This window comes from Chaetodon trifascialis, chromosome 8 (genome assembly GCF_039877785.1).
Source record: "Chaetodon trifascialis isolate fChaTrf1 chromosome 8, fChaTrf1.hap1, whole genome shotgun sequence".
NCBI classification, from domain to species: domain Eukaryota; kingdom Metazoa; phylum Chordata; class Actinopteri; order Chaetodontiformes; family Chaetodontidae; genus Chaetodon; species Chaetodon trifascialis.
In genome coordinates, this window is record NC_092063.1 from 16,775,822 (window position 1) to 16,786,620 (window position 10,799).

General features: G+C 42.3%; 1 protein-coding gene across 1 annotated transcript; it reads right to left on the bottom strand.

The window, feature by feature from the left end:
- Positions 1-1,064: 1,064 nt before the first annotated feature.
- On the bottom strand, positions 1,065-9,489 carry alas2 (aminolevulinate, delta-, synthase 2). Its single transcript, XM_070967787.1, has 10 exons — positions 9,398-9,489; positions 7,794-8,145; positions 7,549-7,644; positions 7,175-7,397; positions 6,848-7,032; positions 6,460-6,639; positions 5,584-5,748; positions 2,750-3,018; positions 2,210-2,372; positions 1,065-1,730 (listed from the first exon to the last, which is right to left on the bottom strand). Exons 2-10 carry the CDS (start codon positions 8,122-8,124, stop codon positions 1,567-1,569), a joined length of 1,776 nt encoding a protein of 591 aa, XP_070823888.1. The 5' UTR covers positions 8,125-8,145; positions 9,398-9,489; the 3' UTR covers positions 1,065-1,566.
- Positions 9,490-10,799: the final 1,310 nt, after the last annotated feature.

Genomic DNA, 10,799 nt, shown 5'->3' on the forward strand with positions numbered 1-10,799 from the left:
CCCCAAGTCTGGGTGGAGGACCTGTGTCGGCGTGGCCGCAGCCTGGTGCTCTGTTCCAGAGAGGGAGCAGCTCTGGAGGACTTCAGTCGGGCCTTGGAGCTCCACAGGACCCGGGCCATCCAGTGTGTGGAGGCTGGTTTGGGGAGGAAACGTCTGGCTGAGTGCTTCCTGCGGGGGGCGCTGCAGCACTATGGGGAGCAGCAGCTCAGCAAAGCCTGGACATTGATTGAATGTGGCTTGATTGTGGACAGTGAGAACACTGAGCTCCGCAGACTGAGGGCAAGGGTCAAGCGAGAAGTGGCGAGCCCCTGCAACGTCAACTAGTGCTGAGACACACAGGAGGTCCAGCTGAGGTTACATAATGTCTTCATGTCAGTGCCTGTACCTTAAGATGTCATACTGTAGAGGAATGACCTATCTGATGAGACATCTTCCACAATATTATGGAACACATTCAGCGGTTCTTTTAGGACACGGTGCTTGGTTCATATGATGTCTTCCAATTTCAATTTAAGTTTGTAAGATTATCAGCAGCTTTTGTTATAGCATTCAAGATCTTTATAAGCAACCAACAAGATGCTTTGCTGTTCATCCAAACACCATGACCAGCTGTTAAACATGATGGGAAGTAACTCTGGCAAGAAATACACAGTAAGGAGTCACACAATCAGCACATGACCTTGAGATGTAGAAGTCACCTCCCTCAGGTGTCATCCACATACCTGAACCAGTGGCTTGGGGCATCACCCTTGTAAGAGTCACTCTTTCCTCTCCACTTCTTCCATAATATGTTATCCACAATAGGGGACACAGGCAATCCCATAGTACAGCCGTGTTTCTGTTTTCTATGTGTGTATATTTATGTGAGTTACTTCCTGTCACTTTTTATAACTGATGTTCGTTTGAACACTGAAACATCTTGGTTTTGTTCTTTTTAATGGTCCAGTGTTTGTAGCAAATCTTTTCAACTCTTTGCAAACTTAGAAAATGAAACTACGTAGACATACACTAAAGCAGTATATTGAACATGAGAAGACTATGTGAACGGTAGAGATTTTTAACACCACAAATTTATTAAATGTTTTATTTGGCCATGTTTTACTAACTAGTTAACTTTGGTACTTCATACATTATATCACTGAAACATTAGTAATTAATTTATTGTGGAAATAGACACAAAACATGATGGCCATAATTATATGCTATGAAGGCAGCCAAGCAAGATGAAATTAAATAGCATAGTTTAATCAAACCATCACACCTAGATAAGAGAAAGTGCCCAGTGTGCAGGTATCGTGCTTTTAAACTGGAGTACGTACAACTTTATTTAATCATATCAATGACAGGAAACACAATTTAATAAGAAGAAATTCAGGAAAGCAGATATAAATACTGGAATTTGGTCCAAACCACTGACATTAAAGAATGTTTAACACTTCAACGCTCTCCTCAGTGCATCTGAAGTAGGACATTATAATTTAAAAGGATGTTAAATATATCATTAAATTTATACGTATACTATACTGTTTGTGTAACTTTTGTTGAGGTGCTACATGTACTTTGGTATTATGCAGACACAGTAATGTATTGCGGTTCCATGTTGCCAAAGTAGGATTTCTCCCACTCACTCATAAGGTCAAAGTGCAGCGGACGGTCACAGAAGGTGCAGGAGGCCGTGGCCGGGCTGTTGAGCAGGAGCCCTGCCTCCTGCCACACCTCCACCAAATTATCTGTGAGTGAAACAGAAATTTAGAACAATCAATGATTGGATGCCAATATTCATTTCTCTTTTACTTCTCTAAAATGATCAGAGATGATCTAAAATATCATCTCTGATCATTTTAGCAAGCACACGCTAAAGGTTATGCTGTTAGTTTTGTTACTTAGGGACAAGAACGTAAAGATGCCTGTGAATATTCTCATTCATCCAGGTCATTGTAAGCTTCAGGGCATTTAATCATTCACAACTGGACTTTGTCAGTTTGTCTTGGAAATGTAAAGGTCTCTACAGAGTTGTGTCATTTTTACTGCATTGCAGTCTGGTGACAGATGCATGCCAAGAGACGCATACTGTATTATGCTTACAGAGCAAAGAGACTCACTGAGGACAGACATAAATCACTGGTTGTGACTGCTGTCCTCACTTAATGTGATTGGATGATTGCTGGATCGACTCTGACCTAATTTCAGTCAGGATCTCCACACTCACCCACAAAGTACTCCATCATGGCGGGGTCATGATGAGGAGACGGAGCCAGACGCAGCAGCTCCTCACCACGAGGCACTGTGGGGTAGTTGATGGCCTGGACGTAGATGTTGTGTCTCTCCAGCAGAGTGTCACACACCTTGGTGTTCAGCTCAGCATTGCCCACCTAGACAATGGATCATGAAAGGTGATATGAGCCATTAGTTAGTGCAGTCTGGTCATACATGTAGGAAACGCGTTACTGTGGCTGACCTGTGGAATCAAGTGTATGCCACTGGCATTACTATATAGTTTTTGTGTTTTCTAATCATATGATGCATTTTAAAAAGTAATTACAAATTGATTAATCAAAATGTAATTGATGCATTCAAAACATCAACACCTAGAATTCATAATCATGATTTTTACATGAAATCACAGAATATGGTATCACAAAAAGATTTAAGTTTGCATAATTTAAATGCAAAATTTAATTAACAACTTGAGTCAGATGAGGAGTCAGATCTTGCAGAGGAGGCAGCAGCAGCTGCTAAACCTGCATACCCGTATGGGGATGATGTGGCTGGGACAGTTGACCACAGGCAGGCCCTTGTCCATGAGCAGCTGCCTCATGTGTTTGACATTCCTCTGGTGGGCTCTGCGGAGTGCCTGCCCCTCGGGACTCTTCAGGACCCGGACAGACTCCAGGGCTCCAGACAGGACCATAGGGGGCAGGGCAGTGGTGAAGATGAAGCCAGCTGCGAAGGAGCGCACCGTGTCCACCAAGGCAGCGCTGCTGGCGATGTAGCCTCCAACACAGCCGAAGGCTTTGCCTGAAACAGCAGCAGATGACAGAGGGTATGTGAGGTGAGGAGGCTGATCAGTGATGAGAAGTACATTTACTCAAGTACAAATGTAACATGCTAAAGTATTTCCACTTTATATACTGTACTTTTTCTATACTACATTTCAGATAGGAGACATCTTCATTTGTTTGACAACTTGACCTTGTTGATTAATATTTAATATAGAAGACATATTGCATGATGAGCATATAAAATATGTATAAATAATAAAGATAAGACTTAATTGATCCCACACTGGGGAAATTTAGTTGTTACAGCCAACAAGTATTACAAAGAGCGAGCACATTGGCATAAAGAGGTCAAAATAAAAAGTGTCCAGGATACAGAATAGAAAAACAACTATGTTTATGTACCTTTGTACAGATTATAAATTCAGGGCACCTGTGTTATTTATCCAGTCCAGTTTGCTGTTGAGGTGAACACCTAGGTATTTGTAATCACCCACAATCTCAACGTTCAAGCCCTGGATCTTCACAGGTGTAGGAAATCCATCACCATCTCCTTCGTCTTGCTGGCGTTTATGTGCAGGTCACGCTCTACAGATTCAGCCCCCCTGCTGTTGCTACTGTAACCTGAGGTGGTTTTCAAGCCCCTCCAAACCTCTCTGGCATTGCTCCCCTGAAGGCGCTCCTCCAGCTTCCTCCTGTAGCTCTCCTTGCCTCTCAGTATCTCCCATTTCAGCTCCCTCTGTACCCTCCTCAGCTCATCTTTGTCCCCTGATCTAAGGACCTTGTTCTTCTCGTTCAGTAGGGCTTTCAGGGAGCAGATAAACCAGATTGTGATTGGAATGGCCCAGAGGGGGGAGAGGTGATGAGCTGTAAGCATCCTTAGTGTTTGCATACATTAAGTCCAGTGTTCTATTGTCTCTGGTGGGACATTTAACATACTGTATAAAAGTGGGAAGAGTGAAAGACAGGGACGTGTGATTGAAGTCTCCAGAGATGAGGAGGAGGGCCTGGGGGTGCAATGTCTGCAGCTGTGAGACCACTGTGGGCAGAAACCTGCATGCTGCTGCAGCATCGGCCGATGGGGGGATGTACACAGTTATCGCAATAACGTGCGAGAACTCCCTGTGGAGGTAATGTGGCTGAATGCTAACAGCTGACAGCTTGATGTCCCTGGTGCAGTGCTACTCTTTTACCTTGATGTGCCCTGGGTTACACCATCTGTTGTTCACAAACATCACTATGCCCCCACCTTTCCTCTTACCGCTCTCCTTCACTCTCCTGTCCCCCTCAGCAGTTGAAAATTGTCCAGCGTAACATGCAAGTCCAACATGATCTCCGTCAGCCAAGTTTCAGTGAAACACATGAGGCTACACTCCCGGTACTCCCTCTGCAGTCTGGTTAGCGCCTTTAGCTCTTCCATCTTTATTTGGAGATCTCACGTTTCCTATAATAACTGACGGTATGGATGCTTTGTACAATCTTTTCTTGTCCCAGCACTTTACCCCAGCTCTGCTTTCCCTTCTCCTTACTTCCTTGGGAATCTCCAGTCTTGCCACTGACAATATGCTGGTGTTGCTCAGCGCAATCAGCCGTTCCCATGTGTAAACAATGGACCCGAAGTTCAGTGCATCTCCTGAAGTTCATGAAAGTAATCCACAAAGTAGAAAAAAACGAATCCCTACTCTCACCGGCTGTACATCCAAGATGAAACTAACAGCATATAAAATCATTATAACAATAATACATGGCTGTTTTACAACTGTTATGTTGTTGTGTTCATATACAACAACGTAACAGTTGTAAAACAGCCATTCAGTATAAAATCTATACTTTTACTTGTTATACGTACATAGATTTATTAATTAATTGTATGTATGTGAGTACATTATGGTATTGCTACTTTTACTAAATAAAGAATCTGATGGATACTTTCTCTTTTTCTGGCACCACATTATATATTTTTTCTGATATTCAAATGGATTTTGTGTTACATAAGATGATGTGAGACTAAACTCTCGCTGTTTTATTTTGGAGTCCCAGTGACTAAACAATTATGACATGACCATAATGTAAGGAATCAAACTGTTCTGTGTGTTGATACAGCACATAATAATTTGTTATTTCGGTTTGAGCTTGTTTCTTTATTTGCTCTAGCCTTGTAAAGTCAAGTGTTGTAATCCAGGATTAGTTTGCACTTGATGTGTGCTTGACAGGGATTTCTACCTAAAACCCTTCAGTCGTCATAAAGCGACACACAGCACGGACTCCCTGATGATGGCGTTATCAGTCTGTCCAGAGAGGGAGTAAAGCCGACACCCAGCTGATAAAACCTCTGCTTCCTCTGATGAGAGCTCACTCTTCTCCTGCCCTCATTTGACCAACATTGCAGCAGTATCGCGCTTGTTGAGAGCTATTGCTGCTGTTGTTGGCAGTGTGACAGTGTCAGTTAGTGCAAGTGGCTGTAAATGGGAGTTTGGCCAAGAATAGTTGACAGTTTGAAGCAGTTTGCCTTGCCCTTTTAGTGCCATCTTTACTAACAAACATGTAAAAGGACAACAAGAGGGTGTCTTTTAAAGAGACTCACCTAAGGTCCCAGAAACAATGTCAATCTTGTGCATAACGTTGTCCCTCTCTCCCACTCCGGCTCCATGGGCTCCGTACAGGCCCACAGCGTGAACTTCATCAACAAACGTCAGAGCTCCATAACGGTGAGCTACATCACACAGCTCTTCCAGAGGACATATGGCACCTGAAAACCCCCAGAGAATCAGGTGTTATAATTAGAACTGTGCAATGTCGGTGAACAGCAGGAAATCTGTGCTGCACTGTGTAACATCTAGATATGTACAATATACGTAAACTGCATGTGGACATTTGTGTCAAAACAACCTGTTTGTGTCAGTATTTTGAAAAACCCTCCTGGATGTGGTGACAACCTTACATTCAGTCTACTTCAGCCTGTGCTTTGTGCTTATTGCTGTGCTTTATTTCTCTTTATTAGCTATTAATTACTGCTGAAGGTGGCTGGAGTACTTATTTTATAATATATAATATATAATATATCTATATAAGGAAAACACAACTACAGCTGGTGAAACAATTTTATATTCCCTTTTTAGTTTTTGGAGCATTTCATTATTAAATCTTTAAATACACTATGGTCATACAGTGAGCTGAAGATTTTCATAACCACACAGAGACCAATGTACCGTAAATGACAGTAAACAATAACTTCAACTCTTTAAAGGACATACATTTATATATATTTTTCTTTTTTAAGGTACTGTACACATGATGCTACTCAGATAAGTCTGAGTAAATAAAGATCAAGGTTTGCATCTCTTGACAAATGATAAAATTAATTTATGTCTAAACTCTTTCTGCAAGTAAATATCCAGGTTAAGTGGGTTTACCCTTCATTATACATCTGATTAAATTAAATTAAATTAAATTAACTCACCATCCATTGAGTGCACTGTCTCAAACGCCACTATTTTGGGTGTCATGGGGTCGGAGCGTTGCAGCAGTTCCTCCAGGTGTCGGCTGTCGTTGTGACGGAAGATGAAGCGCTTGGCTCCGCTGTTCCTGATGCCCTGAATCATTGATGCATGGTTCCCTGCATCAGAGTAAATCTCACATCCTGTAAACACAGCGAACACACCGTGAAACCCTCGAGACAATAACCCTGAGATAATGATCACCTTTTCAATGTGATACAATTATGGCGCCTCTAGAAAAGTAACTGACAAACTGTGACATTGACATTCATGCTGGACATTTAATAAATGCCATCACCCCTGAATCTGTTAATGCAACCTGTGGCTTAGAGGTCAAAGGTCAGTCTTTACCTGGAAGCATTTTAGCCAGAGTGAAGAGGGTGGAATCATTTGCCACGAAGCAGGAGGAGAAGACCAGCGCTGCGTCCTTCTGGTGCAGCTGGGCCAGCTCCTTCTCCAGAGACACGTGGAAGTTACTGGTGCCTGAGATGTTCCTGGTCCCACCTGCTCCTGCACCATGCCTGTCCAGGGCATCTCTGAGATCATCCAGGACAAAATGATAAAGCATCACGTAACTCATGCTGTGAAGGGTGTCTCATCATTTATTATTTCAACTGATTTTCAAATCCAGACAAATTGCTGAGATTTAACTTCATCTTACGGACGTTATCATTTTACCTGATCGCACTGAGGACCCGCGGGTGCCGACTCATCCCCAGATAGTCATTGCTGCACCAGACGGACACCTGGGAGCCCTCCCGCCCGAAGACGGAGTAGTCCTCAGCAAAAGGGAAGACCTCGGCGCTCCTGTTCACGGTCTTGAAGACTCTGTATGTGTGGTCCTGCTTTTTCTCAGCAATCTTCTCATTGAAGAAACTGTCGTAGTCGTAGCTGGGACCAACTGCAGGAGTGAAAGTTTAGACTTTGAAGCACTCACAGCACTCAATGAACAGCTATCTAATTATGCAAAAAAAAAAGCATGTATTACTAGACTGCATCATATGAAATAAGTGATATTAGTGGCTTCAGCTCATTTCAGCTGTAAAACATACCCATGCTGTCTTTGAGGAGGTGGGTGACAGTGCTGGTTTCAGCTGATGTTGGGAGGATTGAATCCTTTAAACCCTTCAACAGTGAAGTCATCAAGCCTGTGAAAGAGGAGTGCAGGACTGTCAGTGTGGGGTGTTAACATTTCCATCTTCTCTTTGATATTTGATTCAGATAAAATTCAAAGTCAGTTACCCTGGTCTTGTGTACATTCATTGCAGCATCACTACAGCTGGCTCATCCTTCCTACCTTCTTGGACATCTTCCTGCACTTCAGGGCTGGCTCGGACCATCCCGATCTGAGAGGTGACGAAAGGGCAGCCCTTAGATGCAGACACAGCCACCTGAGTAGCCGTTTGAGCAAACAGCCTCTTCTGGTTCACTGCGGGAAGCCGGTTTGCCTTCGGTGTGATGGGTGAGACTCTCAGCTTGGCCTCCAGAGAGGCCGGGCCGCTCACGCTGATCTGGCGAGCGATGATGGGGCATCGATCGGCCAGGGACAGCAAGGTGGCCCCTGTTCTCCTCAAAGCTGGCTTTGGGACAGACTTCAGGAAGGGGCAGTGATGAAGGAAGGCAGCCATTGTACCACAGCTGTTCTTAGTCTGAGTTAAGATCAAAGAAATTCTTTTATTCTAAAGAAATATCCAAGGATGACTCATCATAGGCAGTATATCTGTACAGAGTATGAATTACTGTGCAGTGAGGATATTTAAAAGAAATCGTTGCCTTTTGGGAAACAGAAAATCCAAAATCTCATCACTTCTATATCAGATGACCAAAGTTTAAAATGAGAATGACTGGATTTGCCACTGAGTTTCATAAAACTGAAATCTCATAGTTTACAAAGTTAAACACATTCAGAGGTGCTAGAGATGTATGTGGTCGTTCGGTGTAGCTTCAGAGAGCAGTCGGTGCCTCCTCCAGGGTGCGGCAGGTTGCTGCTGCTTATCTTCACCCTGCAGGCGCACAAGTGCTGCCCTGACAGACGTCATCAGCTGATTACTGCCATGCCCATCAAATAATCCCCCATAAAACACAGCAGGAATGCATCTAATCCTTTTGATAAATAACTGTTGTTTCCCTGCTGTTTTAAGTTTCTCTGACTCCAAGGGAAAAAAATGAATGTTGGATGAAAAACTCCATTTCAGCACCAATGAATAATCCACTGTAAGATGAGAAAACAATACATGATCCACATTTTAATAAGCTGCTGAGCACCTGTGTGTGTAGTGTAGTTTACAAACAGAGGCCGGCTGTGTCATTTCCCTCCTGCGGTCAGCAGATACAACAATTCTTGAGATGTGTGGCTTTCTCTTGTGGTCAAATGTTATCTTGAGTTATCTGAGTGGTCTCTCAAAGACCACTGTCTTTTAAATGCCACAAGCCAGAACTACAGGCTGCAGTATCCACATCTCATGTTTGCTCTCACTGACTGTCAACAAATGTTTAGGGATAAACTGTGTCTGCATAAGTATATATTCATGTAGTGTGCTCTCCACTACATGTAGGAATGAATAAAGCACTCATAAATAATTATAACAATTTATGCCATATTTATTGTCACATGTGTAGCTTTTAACAATAATAACCACAATAATTATACAGCAGTGTATATAAAAATAACACTACTACTACTAATAATACACATGATAGTAATAGTGTGATTGCCAACATTATCAACTATAACTAAAAATAAATAAAATGCTGATAGCAACAACAACAACAACAACAACAACACGACGACTACTACTACTACTACTACTACTACTACTACTACTACTACTACTACTAATAACAATAATAATACTGGTAATTCTAATTATAGTAACAGTAGTAAGTTGTCAGGAAGCTCACCTGTTGACCTGCACTGAGGACGAACTTCAAAACAGCAAATAGACAGAAAGTCAGAAAGTGTCAGCAGTTATTGGTCAGATGTAGAAGAGCTCAGCTCCCACCCCTCAGACATGTCATATGGGTCTCAGCTTTGGGGGCCACCCAGTAAAGTGTGTGTGTGTGTGTGTGTGTGTGTGTGTGTGTGTGTGTGTGTGTGTGTGTGTGTGTGTGTGTGTGTGTGTGTGTGTGTGTATGGGAGGTGCAAAGATGCTGATAAGCCTCCATTAAAGTCTTGCCACTCTCTGTCATGTAAAATGACTTCATGGCGGTCGTTTCACTTTGATGTCTGAGCTGTTAAACCAGTGATGCTGCGTTTTCCACAACATACGTGAATATAATAATAATGATAATTCTCTTTTTGTTAGCTGTTGTGATATCAGGAGATTAAAATGTCATAAGACACAAGAAGGGCACGGTGAACTGTCAGAAGGCAGAAGAACAGTTCTCATCATACAACCTATAACTGGATTTGTTACCTCTAGATGACCAGAACTCACCTGACATGTCATACCCATGACCAAAATCACTATATATGAGTTTTTCACAGAGGACATGTGGTATATTATTCCAGAAGGCTGGAGTTTACCTCAGCCTCCACCATTAGCCAAGATAATCGTTTATTCATCTCACACATATTACAGCAAACAGAGTTCATCTGGCTGCTCTGTTCTGTACAGTTTGAAGATTTCTTTCCTGATGTTTGTCATTTCAAGCAGTATTTATTTTTAATTTATTGGTTGAGCAGTTCTGCGACCGACTGGCGACCGGTCCAGGGTGTACCCCGCCTCTCGCCCGTTGACAGCCGAGATAGGCTCCGGCCCCCCCGCGACCCCGAAAGGGATAAGCGGCATAGAAAATGGATGGATGGATGGATGGATGGTTGAGCAGTTGAGCAAACACCTTCTGCTGATAAAGGCCTTGAGATGGGACTGAAAACTCCAGAAAAAATCTGGTAAGTGGGCCTTGAATTAATGTTTTATTCAAACTGTTTCTGGCTTAAGAATAAAAAAATGTGACACTCAACATGTCCTCTTCAGTTTTTAACACATTCAGAAACAGTTTGTGGACGATTTAAATGTGTATTTAAACACTTATACATCTGTGTAATACTGCGTTATCAATCATTCCTATTGACACTCCTATTATAAACAGTCATAGATGCTATTGAGCTACAATTGCTTACACATATATTAATAAACGGCTAAAAACTTCTTAATACCTGCGTTTATAAAAATAACAGTACACTGAATAAGATTTAAGTATTCTAAAATAATATCAAGAGTATAAATGTGGCAAATAAAGGTTTTAATTTCACAGTCCATGAATTCTCACATCACACCAACGAATAAGCTCTTGCAGAAAC